At 42.6% G+C, this 22,488-nt stretch overlaps 2 protein-coding genes and 1 long non-coding RNA gene across 7 annotated transcripts in view; 1 reads left to right on the top strand and 2 right to left on the bottom strand.

Moving 5' to 3' along the window:
- Nucleotides 1–421: 421 nt before the first annotated feature.
- Nucleotides 422–8,036, top strand: LOC130154885 (uncharacterized). The gene is made up of 2 exons (XR_008823874.1): nt 422–568; nt 4,362–8,036. It is a non-coding gene; the product is annotated as an uncharacterized LOC130154885 (long non-coding RNA).
- Nucleotides 8,037–11,802: 3,766 nt separating this feature from the next.
- On the bottom strand, nt 11,803–14,101 carry LOC130154883 (CD59 glycoprotein-like). 3 transcript variants are annotated; one of them, XM_056351550.1, is made up of 4 exons: nt 13,971–14,101; nt 13,712–13,753; nt 12,751–12,867; nt 12,011–12,126 (listed from the first exon to the last, which is right to left on the bottom strand). In XM_056351550.1, the coding sequence occupies exons 1-4, from the start codon at nt 14,044–14,046 to the stop codon at nt 12,077–12,079; spliced, it is 285 nt and encodes a 94-aa protein (XP_056207525.1). In that variant the 5' UTR covers nt 14,047–14,101; the 3' UTR covers nt 12,011–12,076. The 3 variants fall into 3 exon arrangements, with proteins under 3 accessions (XP_056207522.1, XP_056207523.1, XP_056207525.1); XM_056351547.1 differs by lacking the exon at nt 13,712–13,753 and having other exon boundaries at nt 11,803–12,154; nt 13,971–14,089; XM_056351548.1 differs by lacking the exon at nt 13,971–14,101 and having other exon boundaries at nt 11,803–12,154; nt 13,712–13,964.
- Nucleotides 14,102–14,440: 339 nt separating this feature from the next.
- Nucleotides 14,441–22,488, bottom strand: part of TACC2 (transforming acidic coiled-coil containing protein 2) — a 129,565-nt gene continuing 121,517 nt past the window's right edge. For all 3 annotated transcript variants that reach the window (XM_056351544.1, XM_056351545.1, XM_056351546.1), the window contains 4 exons: nt 17,775–17,935; nt 17,077–17,183; nt 15,863–15,983; nt 14,441–14,941 (listed from right to left, as the gene is read on the bottom strand). In XM_056351544.1, coding sequence (XP_056207519.1) covers nt 14,876–14,941; nt 15,863–15,983; nt 17,077–17,183; nt 17,775–17,935 — 455 coding nt within the window. In that variant the 3' untranslated portion in view covers nt 14,441–14,875. The remainder of the gene's footprint in view (nt 14,942–15,862; nt 15,984–17,076; nt 17,184–17,774; nt 17,936–22,488) is intronic.

Below are 22,488 nucleotides of genomic sequence, written 5' to 3'. Positions count from 1 at the left end.
GTCTAACAGCAGAGAGGGAGTTCCCGAGCCGGTCCCCAGCTGTGTCACCGTGACACCTCCCGAACCAAAGCGTGTCCCCAGAGCTCAGCCATGGCTGGCTCACCTGGCCGGCAGCTACAGGCCTAGCTGAGCAAACGCCACACCTCGTGACGGACTGACACCTGCGATACAGAGGGAAAAAAATAATTTTAAAGCATATAAAAAGAAATGTTTCTATTTTGTAACCAGAAGTCGAGAAATGTGAGTTAGAAAGGTAATTTTAATAGTTAAATGGGAACGTGGTGAGGACTCTGGTCGCTAACAGCTGGTTGCCAATACATCATTCTCTGGTGATTTCTTTGAGGAAACCTCCAAAAATCTTTTCACATTAACGGTCTCCAGAATGGGCGTTAAGTTTCCTATTATTGTAAGCAAAGCATGGGAAGCTTGATACCCTGCGTGGGAGCCAGATGCCAGGCCAAGCACGGGCAGCAGCTGGGGAACAGTTGAGGAGTGACCAAGCACTGTTGCCAATTGGAAGAAGGAAGGAATTCCTGAGAAAAAAGCAGTTTTCAGAAGGATTCTGAAGGTAAGGTGGGGTGACAGGGGCATGAATAAGTGATGGTCCCGTTATTTTAGTATACGGAGGAAAAAGAAAAGGGAAAAAAAATATTTAGTGATTCTGAAGAGAACAGAGTGACCAGGGGTAAGAAGAAAGGAGCTGAGGGAAGAGATGCAGTGCTCCAGAACAAGACAGCTGCTAATGCCCTCCATAATTCTAGGGAAAACAGAGAAAGGGGGAAGAAAAGATGTTTGAGAAATGTGTTTGTCTGAAAGGTTTCCACATTCTCAGCTGAAAGGCACTTTAATTATTGTATGACCTTATTTCTAAAAAATAGGATTACATTCCCAGGACCAGATACATGACCTCTTGTAAAAAAATCTGCCTGGTTTTGATATCATCAGAATTTATTTCCTCAATTTAAATTTCATTAGTATGAAAAGGTAAGACATACACTCCAGTTCTTCAGCCTGTTGGGTGGTATCAGTAGGTATCCATATTTGTACATATATTCCTTGTATTTATGTATGTTCCTTCAGAAGGACTGATTCCTTTTTAACTGACTTGAGCATGAAAGCCTCTCTAATACTTCTCCTGTTTGTATAATATAAGGCAGCTGGGGAGTAATTTAATGGACCAAAAAAAAAGTTATTGCTGATGGTCCTAATCAGTCAGTTCTCTATTGCTATTTGATATCTTGCTCTGTCAAAGGAACAAGTCATGAATGCGTGAATTAAGTATGATTTAGGGACACTTAAATATCAACAGAAGGAGACTGCAGATGAAATTGTAGTGGCTTTGATTCTTAAATTTCAAAATTCCTGTCAATCATTGTCATTGCTGTCATTATTTTGAATGTGCAAACATGAGGTTCCCAAACCAGACAGCTGAATAAATCAAATAAGGCAAATACAGATACACAAAAGTGAGATGCTAAAAATCTCTGTCTGTAAAATAAGTTTTATCTGGTTGCTGCTTGCCAAGAGGTTTTTGTACTCCAATAATTCATGGAAAATAATAACATTTTAAATATTCATGTGTTAATTCTAGCTTAAATACTAAACCAAGGGGACTTGGTTCATGCCTGTGATCAATATTTCTTTTTATGTGCTGCAGCAAGGTAATAGAAACAATAATTTGTTGCTGTTCTCTCATTGTGGAAAATGCTGTGGGTGGAAATAAACCCCTGAAAAGGACAGTAAAGTAAAATCTGGGCTACAGGTCAAAATGCCATTTGGTCACCATGGTCACTATTGTGAGTAAACAACAGAACAGAGGTGCTAGCATGGTTCAAGTAGCAGCAGCCTAATCTGCTTTTTAGGGTTAGCGATATCTAAAAAATATCACATGTGTGATGGCAACCAAATTTGCAGCCTCCTGGCTGCATTTTAGTTGGAAGAACCATGTCAGCTCAAATATTACATAAATACTGTTCATATTCACTTGGATTTAGCGTGGTTATGTTGAAGAGGGCTCCCAGGAAGAAGGATGCCCACACACGTGTGACAGACACCTTCCTTGACAGTAGCACAGTAAAATGCCCTAACTGTTCTTCAGACTGGCAAGAAATTTTGCATATACTGTAATGGTAAACTATGCAAAAATAGGCTCCTTCTCAACCTAATTCAGGCACTGTGAAAAGCTGAAAGTCTGAAGTTTTATCTGAATTTGATCACTGGATTCAGAGTGCACAGGAGCGTTTCCACTTCACACGATAGATCACCTCATTCCCTTCCTTGTAGTGAGAAATTACTGTAGATGGAGAGAATTTGACAATATGCCAGTTTTCCTTCTGCTGCTGCTTTTTTTTTCCTTAATTAATTAAAAAAAAAATAATTCAAAAGATCCCCAGATTTCAGAAAGAAGACATTGCATCCCTACTATATAGAGCATGAGATGCTGAGAGGAACACACACTACAGCAGGGATTACTTTTCCTGCCTGGGATATAGTTTTGCAGACTACTTTCATTCCAGGGCTAGCTTTACCAACGGAACAGAGCTATACTATATCATCGCATATATAAAATTACATGCTTCAGCTATCTTGAGAGAACAGCTTGGCTGCAGAATTGGACGTATTGCTAGGGAATCGGTCCAGGAAAAAGCATTTCATGGATGCTGAGCAGCAAATGAATGGCTAGCACAGCTCCTGCTGCCTGCCAGCCCCGTCACAGTGATGGGTAAGTGAAAACTGGTTAATGCTGCCATAAATGTCCCCCTGCAGCATTTTTTGTGTGTGTGCTGTTCCCTTGCCATCAGTGAGATCATTTGAGTTTTCATGGGTTAAGGCATTGCTTTGTGTATACTGCTATTTTAAAAAGCAATTAAAAAGCTGAGTGATAGCGCCCAGCACGCTCCCATGAGTCTCTACTAGTCAAGGTGGTTACCTTCAGCTAACTGCAGCATTTTTGATTCCACTGAGAGATGCAATTCTAGTTCAGGCAAGTGTATTTGAACTACGTTTTACGGTAAGAAAAATACTACAAAGCAAACAGCTCTTCCTGAGAACTACCTGAATTCACCAGAGCCAGCGTGGCTGAAAGCTGTTTTCATTTTGTCCTGCCTTGCAGCCCTGATCACGATCTGTAAGGGCTGCAGTTTCACTCCTTCCCAGCCCTATTTCTCCTGGGTTTTATCACAGCCCAGTATTCAGGATTAGCAAGTCAAACATGCAGCTAACAGCTCTGGAGTTTTTTTAATGTACCCTGTCCTTCTGTAGGTGTGAGAAGCAGGGCTGCTCCCATTCTGCTTGAAGATAATGCAGTATGGTGAGCAACAGCAGGCCTTTGATATGACTTGCAGCCAATATTCCAGCAGAAGACACATCACAACCTGCCACAACCAAACCTCCACCAAAACCACACTTGAATGGGCCTTCCCAGACCGCAATGAGCTTTGTTAGACAAAACACGTGGTGATTCCTTCATATGGACATCTGCATTCATAGTGCAAATAAAATGGTGTAGGAGAGCCTATGGAGGCATGGCTTTTATGGGTGGTCCTCTCTCTCTCTTGTTTCGGCCCTGCTTTAGCCCCCCTTGAACTGCTTCGAGAAATTAAGGTGCCAGATTTTTTTCCATTTTTGAGGAGATATTTTCCTGATGTCTTACTGCCCTGCTGCAGAAGAGCAGAAATGCAGCAGCAGCAGTGCGGTTAAGGCTGATGGCAGAGGGAGTTTGGTGGCAACCATCCATTGGGTCACTTGGTCTGCAGTGTCCGACGTTCCCTGTCCACTCCTGTTGCTGCCCTAAGAAGCTGAGACTGAGGTCAAGCTTTCAGGAGCATGTCTACAAGCAGTGCAAAAAGCTCCAACAGTTCCTGGGTTTAAATAAATAGATCCAATGAGGATCCCACAGGAAGCCTCAACACCTCAAGAACACATAAGGAAAAAGAAAAAGCTTGCATATAAGTCCCACTATTCAGATCAGGGAAAATAAAGTGCAATTTCCAAAGAACTTCTCTCAGGTCACTGTTTCTGACTTGGACCAGCATTTTCTGTTATCTTCTGCACATGGGTAAAAAGAGTTCCTTTGGATGGGATTTCTGGGTATACAACCTTAGAGAAGAAAAAAAGAGGAGAAAAACTCAAATATTAAGAGTTTTCTGAACTGTAGAAGGACTTATGTGCCTGTTTCTTTCTCCAGTTTTCTTAGCTGGCCTCAGTAAAGACTCCCACCTCCCCTCAAAGCTTCCCTCACCTCTGCCTTTAGTCTGTCACTGCTGAAAGTGTTATCCAAAGCTAAACATACTTGTACTGTGGGGTTTTTTTCCTATTATAAATGTCTATTTTTCCTGTGTAATTTTTCTGGGTTTATACAGGTAGCAAAACCGTAAGATGTGCCTGTATCACCTGTCCAGCATGCTGCCCTTTTTGGAGGCCACGGTGGTACGTACCTCTGAGGAGCTCACCCTGTACGTCCCAGCCCCGACGCCAGACCTGCTGTACTGCCTGGAGGCTCCGGTGTGCCTCAGCTAAGGGGCTGAAGGCAAGGTTTCTGTTGAAAAAACAAGTACAGAAGTATGTTGATGACACCTGAAGGAGTTTCTCTTGTAAATTATGAAGGTGATTTTACTGCAGAAAGAAGAATGAATGAGCGCACTGATGCTCAACAAGAACTCCATAAATGAGCCCTGATTTGTCAGTGCAGCCTCTTCAGACTTTTTGTGCTGAACTAGCAGAGTCTAATCCAATTTAAAATGCATCCAAATTCCCAGCAGCAACCGGCAGGAAAGCAGGACAAAGCTGCCATCCAGACGGCCAGCTCTGAGAGGGGACCTGGAGCTGAGACAGGGCTGAGACACTTGAGGGTCGGTGTCTGTCTGCAGGCACCTCGCTTCAAGCAGGGCAAACTTCCAACTGCAGCAACATCACTAAACCTTGTCCTCATTTCAGGCATCGGCTCCAGTCCCATGTCCTCTGCCTGACTGGGGGCTTGTGGCCACCTTGACCTCAGTTTCCCAGTTATGAAAATAAGATGAATGAAAAGGCTTCTGTAGTTGCTGGGCAAATCTGCAGCAAAATTTTTCAGGGGAAAAAAAAAAAAAAAGAAAGAAAAAAAAAAAGAGAACTATTTTAAGAAGTATTTTAAATGCTGTGGCTGACTCTGTGTTTCTCAAGCCCAAAGCAGCCCGCAGGCCATCTGTCTTCTGAAGAACTGGTCTCTGAGACTGGGCACAGAAAGATCCTCAAGCACACCATGACTTAGAAATCGGCTCCAAGGTGGGGAGGACTGTTTTATTTGCTGGCTTGGGACACCCCATCCATGGGCTACTAATCCTCTTTTCATCCTCCTGATGAAAGCAAGCTGAAGGACAGGTCACCAGGATTTGCCCCAAATAGCTTGGGTTTGCTGCGCGGTCTGGAGCCAAAGTTTGGATAAGCATAAAAAGCTTTGGATAAGCCATGTTGAAGTGAAGGTCAGATGAGATCAGTATACTGCTGATCATTCATGAGTATTACTTTCAGTTTCCACAAGGGATCCTGATCTTTGGGCAGGCAGAAGATGGCTTTTTCAGGGACTGCTTCTCTAACATTAATGGGAGGCATCAAATCAAAGTTTTCTCCTGCCCCCCCACACCTCTCACCCTCCTCAGAAGAGTCTTATCGAGGCCAGCTCTGAAAGCTGCATGGGCTTGCACAGTTCCTAAAATATCACAGCTGAAATTGCCAGCAATTGGTGAAACCCGCTTGACTGCAAAGGCGCCCTCATTTCACGAACACCTCACTCCAAACGCAGACACTTTTTTCTTGCACACATCCATCTCTGGGCCAGGGTTTTGACCCCACGGCTGTGCTGGGATTACGAAGGAAGATCTACTAAATCTAGGAAAAATCAACAGAGCAGAGCTGCGTCAGCAACATGCTTTAGCAGAAGCTCCTCTCAGTCCTAAACCTTGGGGAGCGCTAAACAAACCAACCCAGGGACAAACCATTCGTTTTCATCTGCCGCAGAAACATCACCAAATGAAAAGCAGCCTGGTAGATCTCTCCTCTCCATGAGCTCCTCCTACACTTGATTACAGGAATGCTAATAAACCCATTGCCAAAGCCCCACGGGCACAGCCCTGCTCGGATGACTTCCCGATGAACATTTTTCCTGGCTCAGCCAGTTGCTCCGCTCATGGATTTGCTTCATCCTGGTAACCGATTTGCTCTTTCCAGAGTTATATTCATTGAAACTGAATATTTAACAAAACCAGACATGTTTATCCAATATGAGGAGTCATAGCTGGCTGGGAGAATGTGGAAACTGAAGTGATGGAGACTGCCAAATGCTCATAAGCACTGGTAACAGTACAGTGCAAAAGAAATGTCCAAAAAGACAGCTCCCAAAAGTAAAGCTTAACCCTTAGAAGAACTGAACAAGTGGAGAGGTGAAGACAGGGCTTGTCACTAGCTGCTCTTCCCTGCCTACGCACAGCCGGTGGCAGCACCTTTCACAGATGTCGTGAATCACAGGTGAGAACAAAAAAAGCACCGAGGCCATTTGATACTGCAAAGGTTCTTATTTCATTTCTGTGACAGTGGATTGCTTTAAAAGTGTGTCTTAACCCCCAGCTCTGCAGCCCCAGCAAGGCTTGACTCTCACAACTGACTGTGATTTAAATGGCTCCTGCTTTAAAAGCAGCTTCTGGGTTTCTGGCACGCCTGTCAGTGGGGCAGGAGCTGTTCTCCGGGGCTGGTTATATGAGCCTTAGCCAATAAGTCTTCATACACGGGATAAAATAAAATAGAGTGAAACCCATCATGCTGCTAAAGGCTGAAACTAGTAATCATCATCGTAAAGTTGGGAGAGGCAACTTAAGAGATTATGATGCTATTAGAAATGTCATCCCAGTGCCACATATATATGAGAACTTGAAATTAATAAATACATGCTTTTGGGGATTTTTATTTTTCTTAAATGAAAGTCCTCCAAAAGCTGCAAAAGGGGTTAAGAACAAGTTGCTAAAGGGAGATGAACATCCTCAGGATCTCAAGAACATATCACAAAAGCTCTGTGAAGACTGGGAGAGCACAGGAGCAAAGCCAGGCATCAAAAATTTGTTTTAAAACAAAATCAGGCTCTGGCCTGGCTGGAGAGAAACGAGCCAGTCCGTCTGAGCTCCAGGCCGGTTCTGCAGACACTGACCTTTTCACACTGAAAATCAGAAACTGAAGGTGACTGTCACTGCTTAAAATGAGCCATCTCAAGTGAAGGTGGTAGGAACCAGTGTCTGCACTTGAACAACAGCCTCATTTTTTTGGCCACGTCTCTGCTGGTGTGCCAACACCTCCCCCCTTGAGTGTTTAGACCAAAAAATGAAAAATATTTTGGTGAGGACGAAGGGCAGGAAGTCTTCAGAAAAGGGAAACGATTTCAAGTAAGAGATTCCTCTTCACCTTTCAAATGTTATCTCATACTTACAAGTCTTTTCGGCTAGCAGCTAAAAGGGCAGGTTTTGAAAGAAGTGTTGCCGGCTGGGCTAAATCAGGTTGCTAGAAAAGGTGTAAGCAATTTGAGTAACAGTGTACTCCTTCACAGATTACTGGTGCCAAGTGCAGAGCAGGGGAGGGTTGGGTGGCTGCTCAGCTCCATCCCCCCACTCTCATTCCTCTGCTTTACTTTTGTTCCCAAAACGTGCATTACCTCTCTCCCTTGGGAACCCGTCCCTATGGCAACATATAGGGCTATCTGGATGCAGGCATGCTGGTACTTTGACAGCCCCTTCTTCCTGTGACAGTTCTTACGGCAACATCCTGGGATTGTCAGAAAGATGACGTGAGATCGCCTGTGTCCAAGACACCATTTGGATGATTTTCTACCGAGAACTTTTTTTTGCAGTCTTTCACTCTTCTAACTCTTGAACTCTCAGTCTGTACACCACGACTGCAATTTTATCTGAAATGTGTTGCAAAATCTATGTATTTGCTTTTATCAGCAAAAATCTGTAACCTCAAATGAGATGTTTTTGACAAGACCTACTTTCCATAAAGCCACGTTGCCAAGTGTTGCATGCTGCTTCTGTGGTTCTTTCTGAACTGAATCCCACAGTGGCTTTTCCCTTGTTTTGCTCAGATGCTAACAAAGTTTGCTTGTACCTACACCGCCAACGCAATGGATTTCTAGCTACGCTCTTTATACACACAGTTACTGGGATGAACACTGTTACCACTTTTTTCCACTCTGTTGTGAGTAAATATGCTACATCTGAGCATGTCATAAATTTCCCAATTAAAAATGCCCCTCATGCGCTGCTGGCTTTGGATGATCAGAGGGAGTGTATGGGTGTGCAGGGTGGCAACGTGGAGCTCCAGGAACTGCAGTCAGGACTTCTGATTTCAAAAGCATGGAACTCCTTCCCAGGGGCAGTCACCAGCCACAGCCAAGAGCTTTGGGCTACATCCTAAACATCCATAGGGTCCGGAAAGGTTGAGACCCTTTGGAGTGATGCTTAAAATGAAATCTGTCACAGTTGGGCTTTTGTTGCACACAAAGACATGACAGCACAAGGTACAAGGGTGGGGTTTTTTAATCCCTACTGAACAGAGCCCACAACTGACATTTCACATGAAAAAAAGGTTAAAAAAGAAACTGTGATCTGTGACACCAAGACGTATTTAAAACTTCGTTAAATATCACAGGTGGCATTGAGGTAATCTTCTCTGATCTAGATTTTAAAGCTCACAAGCTTCCAGAATTGCTTATTCCTTACCAAGGCCAAGAGACAACTTGGAACCTTGCTCTCACTGCGGGAAAAGTCAGGCGTGGATGAATATTGACACAAATTAAATTGTACATTTGTGTGTATGCTCTTTGAGAAAGTGCAGGGGCACTTCGTGCAGATGTGCACTCCTGGTAGGTCCCAGAGGCTCTCACTGTCTTTGAGAAGGCTGGTAAAATAAGGAAACGCTGTCTGTACTGCCAAAACCAAAGGGATATCAAGAACTGATGGAAATTATGATTTTGGGCTATCTAGAAGTCTTACAATTTATACTTATAATTGAGAGTTTCTCTCACTTATAAATCAGAAATTAGAAATCTCTTGCTTTTGAGATCCTTTCTTGAAGGTGCATGGGTAGCGTTAAACTCAAACCCAGTTACTTACCTGACTGATCCACTACACAGACCCAACTAATACAACAGACAAAAAAGAAGCCGTATTATGCCCAGTTGCAGCAGAAGGCATTTCATTATCACTCTGCTCCTTTTGTCTCAACTGTCTGTCAATGTTAAGGAAGACAGAAAGAGGATGCCACTGCGCCACCAGGAAGGATTTGACTTCAGAACAACCAAACTACAGACAATTACTTTCTATTTTACATATGACTGGGAATAGCTCTGCACAGTCATGGAAACTTTAAAATATTTTCTGTATTTTTAATAGAGCTTAAAAAATATTCCTTCTATTTTGTTCCATTTTTTTCTGTGCTTGTCTTTCTGTTAATGTTTATGCCAAGCACCATTGTGAAACCCCTCTGGTATCATCAACCCCTGAATAGGGTTTATCATTTCTAGATCCATACGTGCATGCACACTTCAGGTTCATAATTAGGCAGGAAAAATGTCAGACCCTAAAAAGCAAAACACAGCCCGTCACATGCCGGGTGGCAGAATCAAACGGAGGCGGTTGGGAGGCTGGGAGCTGCCTGAAGCTCTGAGTCCTGGCTCTAGTCAGGAACGACAGATGGTGTTTGTCAAGAGGATAGAGCCTTACCTTCTTATTTTTATCATGGAAATATCACAGTAAGAAAACTATCAGCATTCACTAGTTTATCTAACAGATTTAAGAAATACATCCCACTGAAAAAAAATTCCAGAATTCCTGCTGGAAAACAGACTGCCAGATGCAACTGGAAATCCCCATTAAAAGATGCAGTTTTTTTATCAAGAGACATTGTCAGCCACTGCCTGTATTTTATTTTCTCATGAAGAAAATGCACTGAGCATACACAGAGATCACATTCAATACAGATTTATCATTACAGAACAATCAGAAAACAAAGATACAATCAATAGTATTTCCTGTAGCAGAAGATATTGAAGGAACTGATTTAAGCTGAGAATGAAATGAGCAATACTTAAACCAACATAAGTGATTTTTACACAGACATTTAAGTCTAAATAAACATTCTCAGCCAGGATCTGCTGCATTGTTGCAATCTTTACAATCAACAGCTTTATCAGACCTATGCCTAACGACTAAGCACAGACCAGAATCGCCTTGTCTGAGAGCCCGTGCAAACAAAAACCCAGAAGAACAGTCCCAGTCTGAAGCCACAACCTACCTGAGCTGATGAAAGGATCCACACGGAGCAAAGAGTACAATAAAACAAGGAGACAGAGTTGCCCATGTGCCAGGCACTAACTGCAAGGCAGGCTAGGGTTATATCTACACGTAGGTTTCACTGATTTCACTTGAAGAAGCTCTCTAAAGTTTGCAGCCTTAATAAAAGTTTTGTGAATGTGCAGAATTCTATGACACACTGCCTGGAACTGATTTTTCAAAGAATTATACTGAAAAAAAGTCACGACACAAAGCTAGTGAAAAAACTACTTTGCCACATATTTTGTGAGTTCCATAAACCTGATGACCAGACTTTCTCCAAATGGACAACTAAAACTAGAACTTGAAAGACCACCTCTACTTCAATTACACCAGCTGGACTTTAAGCCAGTCCTGTGGGTGTTGTGTGCCAGAGATCAGACCAGTCATCACAGCCGGGCATTAAAATCTACAGATCCCACTCCTCTGCCTGCCTGTCCCTCTGAGGTTTGAAGCAAAGCAGGTGCCACCCCGCTCCCCAGTATCATAGACCGCTATCACATCATGCGTTACGTCACTTCTCGTCTTGCCTGGTTTCAACACAACTGCTTCCAAGGACCACCTGCCTGCCAGCTAGTGGCACACAGTGCCTTCTGTGATGTGGCCCGTTCTGGATCATTTACTTGGTGAGACTACAATGAATGGGATTATTGAAAATGTTGATTTAGTTCCTTATATCTCTAAAGATCTCCAAGCAATTTCGCTCACTTTGCAAAATGAAAAGGCTACGTAAACCACCACAGATCAACTCAATCACGTCATTGAAGGGGGAGATACATACTCTTACTCTCAAAGAATGAAGTTTAGGACAGTGAAGATTTAATTACATAGTTGAAACCACAAGAAGAATTTGGATAAATGAAAACCTTATTACTCAAGTTATAATTTGCCTACAAAACAGGGATTAATCACTTGTTCTCAAAACCAGCAGTAGAGATAGAACAAGCTGACCTTTGGAGAGAGCTGACCAGTTCAAAATAACTTCAAAGTTCACTTTCCCTTCTTCTTCCAGTGCCGCGGTATGATTCTCAAAGGATCAGAAAAGAGAAGACTGGAAGTTTGGTTTTTTCCCCCAGGAAATATATATAACATACCTCCATGCATTGTTTTCTTAATGACCTTCTCTTACCAGTTTGTATTAATACTAAATCATCTTTATTTTGAGTTTTCTGGCTTTGTCTAATTTGCAAATTTTCTCTGAAATGCTTGCTAGAATTTTCAGTCACTTTGTGCTTGAAAATTTTAGCTTGCTTCTGAATGTCTGCCAACAGTAAACAGCATTTGGAAGATACTGGTCCTTTATCCTCCTGGAAAGCTACTTGCAGCTAAGATACATACAAACATTTAAATTGTAGGAAAATGTTACATATACGCACAATCACCCCTTATGATAAACAAGAAGAGGACAGCGTTTCTTACATATAGCTCAAGACATATTAAACGGATGCAACAATTTTTATCTGAACATCTGTCAGGTCTGCCTACTGCTTTTTGCCTACTGAGAAATATGGTACATGGAGTAACATAATTAGGAAATGTAATCATCCCTTTCTGAGAAGGCAGACTTGTTGCTTCAGGATAGTCTTCCCCCCCAGCCCCTCATGTCAGCTTCAACAACGGATGCCACAGCAATGTAAAGATGAGGAGGGAGAAGTAGCTCGTGGAGGTGGTGACTCTCGAAGCCAAGCTTTTTGCATTGCAGTTGTTTGAGTAGCAGCAGTGAACGCTCACTCCAGGCGCTCTGGATCCGTCCCTCCTGGCCCGCTCGCAGAAGGACCTGAACGAACAGGACTTCATAATGCCACCTGGAACAGAGCCACATTGAACCCAAAGGGACCTGCACGTTCATGGCCACCTGCTCCTGCCCACATGCCCTCAGCACCAACCCGACCGTCTAATATTGAACAACATTAGGTCTGGCTGTCCCTTACAAGTAAACGAATATAACTGCATCAGATTACAGCACACTAACGAGTTCCCACTCAAGGTAAATAATTGCAATTTATCTTGGATGCAACTGATACAGCTTAAGTATCTCTGAGCGTGCTCAAGTTCAGTGCCTCATTAGCTGCTTTTCCTTCCTAATTTCCAGGTAAGTCATTTCACTTTAAAATGATAGATTTAAATAAGAATACTTATAGTGCTTTTTTACAGCTTTCACACAGCACGGATAAAGCTCGTCACAGCACACTGACAAATCACACTCCGCGGGATTTTGTATTAGATTGCTGCTAAACCAATAAAATTAGGGATTGAGATTTATTAATAGGGTTTGTTTTGAGAGGAAATATTTACCTTTGTTTTTCTCCTTAGCTTACCATACACTCTAATTTTTCCAACACTGATTATTTATTTCTATTATTAAAAATGTAATGAGTCTGAACTGTTTGTGACTACTTACTTCCTTGTCCTCTAATGACCGCACATGCATCTGAATGCCCTGGACATTGCTGAGTTCCTTGTCTGTTACAGTCTTCATCACTAGAACCTACACAGGTGTAACACTGCAGTGCCTCACCTGGCATTAAAGAAGAAAGACCACTTATCACTGTAGTGTTTAGTTTACAAAAAATATTTTAAAATGTCAGCTGCAGAGTCCTTCTAATTTTGTTGGAAGCACATGCAAAAAATTGCAAAGGTTTAAAAAAATCTGAAGATTCTGCAATTTCTATCATAATTTCTTTTTTAGAAGTGGTCCAGATACTGATTTTAAACATAAAAAATAATCAGCCACATATTAGTTGTTACAATTCACTTAAAATAATCCAAGAACATCTGATCTTCTGTAATTGTATCCACACCTCCTTGCAACATTTTCAGAGCAGAGTCCACTGTAACAAGTTGGGAGTATCATGTTTCCCCCCACCCTCCCTCATGATCTTTGGTCCACAGTACCACGAAAAAGTCATTGTACATGTGCGAAATCACACTGTGGTCCGTATTTCAGTTCCTCCTAGAGTACCACTCCGGCTGGCTGGCACAACAGTGTTTCTTAAGTTTTGCTTTTCTTTAAACATTGCAACTGTAACTCAGTCCTGTACCTTTTCCTTGTTCAAACTGTGAGGCATTTTCAAAGGCAAGCATGAATTTGAAATATTATTTAAGATACCATGGTTGAGACCTGCAGAGCAGAAAGCACACTCGCGGTCCATAGGGACACATGCATTTAAATTCGTTACCTTACATACTGACGTTTACATTTCATAGCACTGGTGAAATTCTGCACTGCCAACCACATACACAAAATAAACTGAAACCGAACAGCCTCGGGAGAGAAGCCCGGAACAGCAAAGAGGCTCAGCCACGCCTCAAGTAGGAAATGAAAAATAAATAACAAAGGAAAGAAAAGGGAGTTGACTTACTTTTGAGTACAAAAAGGGAGCTGACAAGAACCAGGCTGAAGACTGTCCACATCATGACGATCCAAGAGATGTACCATTAGGCAAAGAAAGCAGTTTGTTTGCTATTGAAGCCTTAACGCTTATCTTACATAGCTAATCCTCTGCAGAGGATAACTTACAGGATAAAGAGGTGTGCGAGAATGCTACTTATCTAGCTTACTCTGGTTGTACTTCTAATCACACGTCTTTCCATCTCCACAAACCCTGCAGGCAAACTCACCCAGCAGCAGGAAGAAGAAAACGCGGCCACCTTTCGGTGATAGATACGCGTAAAACCCACCATCCCACCACCGCATGTCACAGCCTTCAACTCGTGCAAGCAGCCTCGTTACATTCGCCTATGGGATTTGCTGGATCAGGGTTAGAGTATTAAACATTTCGGAGGATTAAGCCTAGGCCTGAGACCTCAGAGCGGTTCAAATCTAGCATATATATATATATATGTATAAAGAGAAGAAGATACAGACACAGATACGTGCACATAAGCTGTATATTCTTGTGACCCACGGAGAGCTCCAAGCAGCGACCCATGAAGCGCTTTCTGCGAAGGAACTCATTAGTAAGAGCTGCTGTATCTGGCACTGCATGTGAAGTAAGCAAGTGAGGTAGATAAAATGAAGCCATACTTCTCTTCAACTTTCAACGAAAAAAATTTATTTACAATAGAGAATTTCATTTAAGTGACATGCATTTTTTTTTTCATTTTTCATTTTATTTTACAAATCGGCAAATGCAGATAAAGTTTACACTCCTTAAGGCAAGAGTCCCCATGCAAGTAATACATGTTTATATTAAATCCAAAAGACATCCAACATGGGAACTCATGTACAAAGGGAAGGCTAGGATCAGCAATTTGTAATTTCTTAGAGAACTTGACAATCTCCCTGATACAGGAACTTTGAGATCAACTTGCTATGAATTATACTGTGAAAATGCAAACAATAGCAAGAAATTCTTGATAGTCATCTTAGTACTGCATACAATTAAATCAACTTTATTTAGAAAGAAAATACAGTAGTGCATACGAAAAAGTGAAAATATAACCTGTCCACATAAATGTATGGACATCAGTGTGCCAATGGTCATATTGCACTCAAAATCGAAGTCCAGAAGTTTGGTTAAAAGTTAGCTTTTCCCCATTTTGGCAATCAGTTCATCACAAATCTTTGTTAATTCTTCTATCTCTTTATTCTGGAAAATAAAAGGCAATATTAAGTATTACGAAAAATAATGTTGCATTAAGATGAGTATTTTATTTAAACTATCCAACCGTTGGGAGAAGTGTGGGACAATTAACTTTTCTCCAATACTGACAACAGAGTATCTATATAGAGAGAGACATACATAGATATATACCATACATAGTACAGTTATGCGCAGTGCATTCAAACAATATGCTTACTTAATTCCACATACCGCCCCTCCCACTCCAGTAAGCACAGTGTAGCGCTAAAGCAGACAGCTTTACAGCAGTCATTCCTAGCACGAGACAATCATACACAGCGCAAACCTGTTGCCAGGCTGCACTTGTACAGCATTATTCTCACCGTTTTCCAGGGGTTCTAAGCAAGGGCGAGCCGTACTGTACTGACAAGCTCCTCCGCTGAGCTACGGAGCGTGAGATATAAACAGGGATTTCCTACAGACACCTTTTCCCTAAGCTGCGCAGACCTGTATCCGATCACTTTGCCTCTGTTAACAGTGAAGGCACGTAAGCTAGCACTGGAATGGCAGATGAAACTAAAAATGGAAACAAAAACTGAAAGAAGAACTAAACCAAGATCTTAAACTTGAGAAAGATTTAAGACTGTGCGGGGGCACAGGCAGCTCTGCCTGACCGAATCAGCCCCGACCCCCGGCAGAAGGGTCCGTTTCCCTGAACGGCCTGTGTGCGCAGCTGATGTTGTAAAGGTTCGGGCAACGCTGCTCTTCTCCCTGGGGCCAGGGAGCTGCCGGGCCAGCTGCGGGTGAGGGGCAAGAGAGGTCCTCAGGCAGACCCTGGCTGCAGTCCCAGCTCCAGAGGAGAGCTGGCTGCGGCCACTCTGGGGAAATTTCGCTTAACTTTGGTCATCTCCTTGACTTCTGCGTTAAGAGAGCTGAACCGCCATGTACCTTTTGTTCCAGTGTTCTCTCCAATGCGTCCACTTTCAGCTGCTCTTTACGAAGGCTGGCCTGATACGCCGCTTGCTCTTGCTGAGCCTTGCCTCTCACTTGTGCAATTTCAGCATTGGCTCTAGAAAAAAACCAGATTTTTGTCACCTCAGGCTGTCTACAGGAAAGGACGGTGGGTACTGAAGGATGGACTGCAGCTTAACCGGTGGGTGGTGAGGGCAGGGCTGCTTTCTGCCCGTCTTTGAAAGTATTCTGAGACTTGTCCCTAGAGACTTTCCATGACTCGCTCTCTTGCTCAGTGGAGGCTGCAAGGTCTTTTCTTAATGCCTGTGTCGTTCCCTTCATGCTTCTCTCAGATATCTGTGCTGGGGTCACAAATATCACTTGGGTGGAAGCGTTCTACGGCAGTTTCTACACCCGGTTGCCAGTTCTTACAGCCTAGACCAACAGCTGGGACAACAGCTGGAAAGCAAATCCAAGTCTTACTTTGTTTCAGGCACTGATCAATCCTAGTGACATTTCTGAAAACATCTGGGGGACTGTAATATGAGTCCTGAATGTAATTCCTAGAAATATCGAATTTGTCATTACATGAAAACACAGAAAAAAAATATTTTAAAAAAATCTGCCAGAACTGCCTCTCTTGAGCCACAATCTGATGTTCGCTCCTTAACAGTGGCTTAAGGAGTTACTGCCCGCGCACAGCTGGTACGAACTTTTGTGCAACTATTCCTTGTCGCCCTCAGCACAAGTTGGGCGGATGCAGCTTCAGGGAGAGACTGCCTGCCTGGTTCTGTGCCGGAACAGCGGAGCAGCACTTCCATTTCTGTTCTGCTGACTGATGCGGGGGCAGTAACGCAGCACAGGGGCAAGAGCAAATCTCTGGGGGCAGGAATTCTGGCTGCAGGTGCAGCACAGCCCTCCACAGCTGCATAAACCTAACTAAGGGCTTCTTTCTTGATCTTCCCTGGAAAATATGTTAAAGAAACAGAGACATTTGATAAAGACAGAAATGTAAGGTGTTCTATGTGGTCAGGAGCTGGAAGAAACACCAGCACATTACACAAATTCCCGTTAGGGCACTTAATTCCACCCTCCATCACAGGGCAGCCTGTGCTCTGCCTGTTGAAGGAGCAGGTTTGGGATGCAAGGTCCAGCCACAGGAATCTTCCCGCAGCATGAACTCCTGAAAAGAGATGGGTACAATCCATTACCTGTCCAGTTTTTCCTCAGCGTGAATTTTGAGCGCTTGATACCTCTGCTCTTCCTTCTTTACTCGGGATAAATATTCCTGTGCACATTTCTTTAACACTTCTTCATTCTTAAATGAGAAGATTACAGTAAATTTAATACCAGAGGTTGACGTGTAGGACAGGCGCCTATTTGCGGGAGTCACATTCAGGTATTTTAAGGGCTGCACCTTTATTTTAATACTGAGACCACCACACAGAGGCCACCTGAAGCAGTATTACGCAATGTAAAAAAGCTTTACAATTCTTCTGTTTGCAGTTGAAACATGGCTGCAATCCTTTATCTGAGGATTATGTTATGTCACACGCTTTAGGCATAACCTCTGACCTGAGGAATTCACATCCCAGGTTTTAACGGAATGCTCAGTCCAGAAGCCAGCCCTGACACGTGCTTAAGTCCCACAGTTATGTGACATCTATTGAAATTGCAGTGACACAGATGGGAGCAAGTTACTCTTGTATAAAATCTTCATCTCTTAAGAGCTGCTCCAAAACAGAAGCGTAAATAAGCATTTATGCTCTCCCTCCCCCCAGCACTCGGCAGCCTGATGCAGTACATCAGAATTGACTGGAATCAGACGCGACTTCTGTTAGGCAGCGCGGTACACACGGCCACCTGCCCAGCTTTGCTCTTTAAAGCAGGAGACTGTAACATGACTCACCTTCCGAAACCCCTCCAATACTTCTTTCATTTTTTCGTATCTCCTGAAAAGATCTGCCAGTGATTTCTCCACTGAGTTCAGATCTGCCAAAGCTTGTTCCTTCTCCACTATCAGCTGCTGAACAGTGTGATGGGAGACAGATTTCTCTCTCTGTTCATCCTCTGTTAGAAAGAAGAGAGGGGTAGGAAGAAAAGTGATTTTCAGAAGGGTAATAGCAGTAAGAACACCGATTTCGCTATCAGCTATAGTTTCTACTATACTGTGCTCTACGTTATGTATTAGTAAGTCTGTGGGATCCAAAAAAGCCATTTTTATACAAAGACACAATCCTGTTTTGGAAAAAAGCTGCTAAATACAGTGATATTTAAGTATCTTGACATTGGGGAAAAACGTGATTCTCTCTCTGTACTGATGATTTATTTCACGCTGAACTCAGCTTTTCCCATGAAAAAGGCAGGTGTTGGATTTTGCTTGTTTGCCTGAAGGTGCCACTAGCTGAAGGACATTTATGCATATTACTAGCACTGGCAATCAATTATTTGCCATTGCTGACACATGCTTGTCATCTCCTGGCACCTCTTCTAATCCTGTACAAAGGCAGAACTTTGTTTAATGGAATTCAACCCAAATTCTTCCCTTGGAAAAACAGTGTTTTGCAGACTTCCACTCTTAGGATTACTGTAACAAGTGGCAGAAAGGAGATCTAACATTAGACATGCTTTCTAAGTTCTGGTCTCTTTCTGCAGGCTTCCAAGCTTCTCCTGTGTATAGTTAAATTTAAGGTAGGGATGGGGGGAAGAACACGACAGGAGTCCAAATCCATGTGGAAGAGAACTTTTCAAAGGAGCTGACATAGTAATAAATTGGAATACCCGTATAACACTGGAAGAAAAGGTTTGGCATAGTCTCCCAAAATGCTTCATTGTTTGTTTCATATCCTAAGATACGATCCTTGTGTCCGTGTTTTAATGGCTACTTTGAAAGATATGGAAATGAAAACGAACCCGCAGAACATCGCAGTTTTATATTACCATTTTCCTTTGTCTATGACAGAAACTAAAATAAGGCAAGTTCTCCCACGTAAAAAACACGTGGCATTTCTGAATCTACAACTTTTCATTCAGGCCTTTCTATTTTGGAAGATAAAGAACTAAACAAGAGCTTATTTTTTTTAATTTGAATAGAAGACTTCATCTGAATTACGTATTTCATAGTGCTGGTCAGCTCTGAAATGTCAAAGTTGATACTGTCAATTCCCAAACTGGCATTAATCTCTTCCTTTTGCATATTCATTCCTTTTATACACTTTTTTCCTAGCCTAACTAAGCCCAGAGCAGCAAGGGTTCCGCACTGTGTGTCAGTTCATGCTGGCTGTGTTCTGTGCCCCCCCGCGTGCCCCCTGCCAGCATCTTGCTGGGGCAGAGCCTGACTTGAGCTTCTTTTGCTCTATGTGATGCAGAAGACAGAAAGAACCAGAGAAGCTCTCAGGACCTGCACGGAGTTTGCAGCACTGGAAGCTGTAACACCTTTATTTTAGTGGTGAATGAACAGCTTTCACATGGCAGAACTGAGAAACCCAGAGCCCTGTAATGCCACATCAGTTTGACACCATTTAACATTCATAAAAAATAAACATTCTTCTCTATTTTCCTTCTTAAAGACACTCTGTGATCACCTGTAATGGCAAAATGATGGTATTCCCAAGCAAAATGAGAAAACCATTTGTCAACTTTCATTTATTTTTCTAAATCTGAGAAGCTGTCACCTTGTGTTCCAGCACAAGATTTGCCTGCTCACACTGGAGATTGCACACCGTCCACCTTAACTGCAGAACACTTCCTGGCAAAACCTCTGTCGTTGCAGCTCCACACAGGGGAAGGGATCCATTGGCATCATCACGTAACGTACTCAAATTGATTTAATGTCACAACTTTACTTTTTCTGAGACTGCTGCCTGTGGTATTGTAGCAACTTCCTTTTTACTTGTTTCTAGGGCAGTCTAGAAAGTTAGTAAGTCATGACTCACTCCCTGGCAGCTACCGAGCTCTTCCTCTTCCTGTGCATCGTGGTGCCCTTCTCTCTCCCTCAGCTGGACCAGCTCCTCGCACACTCGTCCCCAGCCCCACTTCAACTTGCCCACGGGAATTCAGGGCAAGTGGCAGCCAATGCTCCTTTGCTCCTCTCCCTTCCTCTACGTGCTAAGGCTGTCCAGGGGCCAGGCTGCGAGCTGAGGCTCTCGCTCCATGGGGAACACAGGAATTTATACTGGGGGAGTGACAATTATACTGAAAAGAGGAAAATTTTCCAGTGAGCTTTAGGAACGGGGCATCTGGTAGTCTCAGATAACAGTTAAAATACGTTTAAAACCAAAGAGGTTAAACACTACAGAAAACAGAAACTGGCATCTGGCTGGAGAGGGACTAGAAGATCCACGTGATATTTCCTAAGACTATGATTTAGCTTTAATGAAAAGGTTGCTTAGTGGAACCGTGCTGATAATAAGTCTGCCAGTCAAGTTAAGCAGTTACAGATACTTATTTCTAAAGATATTATGAGGTTATGCAATTAAAATATTTTAATTAAATGGCTTCCATGTCTGCAACACACACTGCCCGCAACTCACCAACAATAACAGCAGTATGCTCAGGACTAACACTATCCAAATTGACAGAATCAGAGCACCACCACAGCAGATCCGCTTTCAGGCTCAGCTCAGTATTACTTACATTACTTAATGGGAATGCAGCAAACAGAGAACAAAAGCAAAAGAAATGAAAAATGCAAAATGCTGGTGTGAAAGTTGGTGAAAAGCTTTACTTACCAGGCTTGCCTGTTTTGTTTTTGCAAGCAAATAGCAAGAAGCAACAAAACCGGAAGCAAAACAGAAAATCAGGAATTGTTAGGAAAGCAGAAAATAAGTAATGCAACAACCTGTAATGCACAAAGCATAACATCTCTTTGTTTTTCATAATGAGAATTTAATTATGTATTTAAATGTACAAGTATAAGGATACATTTCTAACATAAAAAACCCCAACACTGCAAATCCATCAACAAGAAGGAAATACACGACAGGGATTTTGGAAGGGAACTGTGGGCGGCTGTGATCAAGGTGTGTGTAGGGTGGGGTGCAGTGAACGTCGGGGCTACGCGGGCTCCGTTCCATAGGGCTGTCAGTGCCACGCAGTCATGAGCTGCAAAACTTGGGCAACGGTCAGCAAAGCAGCAGCACAAGCAGCAGGCTAGCCTGGGACGCCTGTTCTTTCTTCTCCCTCCTCAGTAAAAACAAGAATGTGTTAGGGGCTGCCGAGGCAAGTGTATAACAAAAAAAGGAAAAAAAGTTAAAGCGCCAGTAAAAAAATAGGCAAAGAGCCACTAGCAGGGATCTCTTCACTGACAGCTTGCGAGCTCTGGCTGCACAGTGTGGTACGAAACTAATTGCATAAGCTAAGTCGGGTATACTGGCTTCTGCACAGCTGTGGCAGCGAATACCAGACCTTCCACAGCCCTTGCAATCAAAGGCAACTACTGCTCGCAATGCGTGTTTGCAGTGCCTTTACAGGAAAACATACACAATCATATATTGTTATTACGGAATATTTTCAATATTTGTTATACACACGTACGACAACCTATCAAAAGCTGAGCAGGACCTATCAACCACACTGCATATTCATGAAAGGGATTTGTGAAATTGGTTCACTTGCAATGCCCTCCCAACAGGGCTGTATAAATAGCTCAGAAGGGTTAAATCATAAATAGAAGCAGCACAGGCATTTCCTTTGTTAAAATGCTTATTTTGCTTTAGCGCTAAGGCATTGTTGTGATAATAGTTCTGTGAGGTATATGCAAATAGCACACAGACAACCATTTTCCACCACTACACGGCACTTGGATGAGCGAATTCCTTTATCAGAAGCGACAGTAACTTATGACAAATGACAGGAGAAAGTGGGACAATTAGATCAAAAATTTACATTAAATGCAGGGAGAAGAAACCATGCTGCAGAATTTGCATACTGCTCTAATTAAGACATGCTCTCTGTGTCACTGTTTTGTTGTTTCAGTTCCTTTGCAAATGGCCAGCGAATTACATGATTTATAGCCATAGCTCTTAAAAACCTGCACGGATCATTTGAAAGACTCTGACTGATACCCTGAACTTGAAGTTTAAAGATCTTTCTATTTCCTCAGTGGTCCGTGGCCCAATGTTTTAATTACACTGCATTTCTTTGCAACAAGAGGAAGTGGCAATTACAGAATTTTATGCTGTGCCTGTGCCTTAGGGCTCCTATTCTATACCTTCTTGTTGCACTGCAGTCTCACAATTTGGGTTTTTTAAAAAAAAGATCTGTTTCTCAAAAATAGAATTTGAATTCATTATCAAAAAGGATCTTCTGTTGCTAGCTGTATGCATACGCTTGGGACAAAAGGACAAGTCCTGTGCTTGTCCGTATGAACGGCCAGGTTCAGGGATGAAGCCATACCAGAGCAGTATAAACCAAAGTGAACTGAGTTCTTTGCATACTCTGCTCACTCCTATTTTAACACTTGCACGACAAGAATGACAGGCGCTATGTCAGAAGGCAGGCAGATTTGCTCAGTTGTACATACAAAAGGCAATGGAGGTGTAACACCATAGAAAATGAAGCCAGGCATATTATTATTGTATATTATTCTAATATATTTTGTTATTTATTTTATTTCATATTGT

Source organism: Falco biarmicus, chromosome 9 (genome assembly GCF_023638135.1).
Source record: "Falco biarmicus isolate bFalBia1 chromosome 9, bFalBia1.pri, whole genome shotgun sequence".
NCBI classification, from domain to species: Eukaryota; Metazoa; Chordata; class Aves; order Falconiformes; family Falconidae; genus Falco; species Falco biarmicus.
The sequence above is the reverse complement of the archived record's forward strand: the minus strand, read 5'-3'. Positions and strand labels throughout refer to the sequence as shown.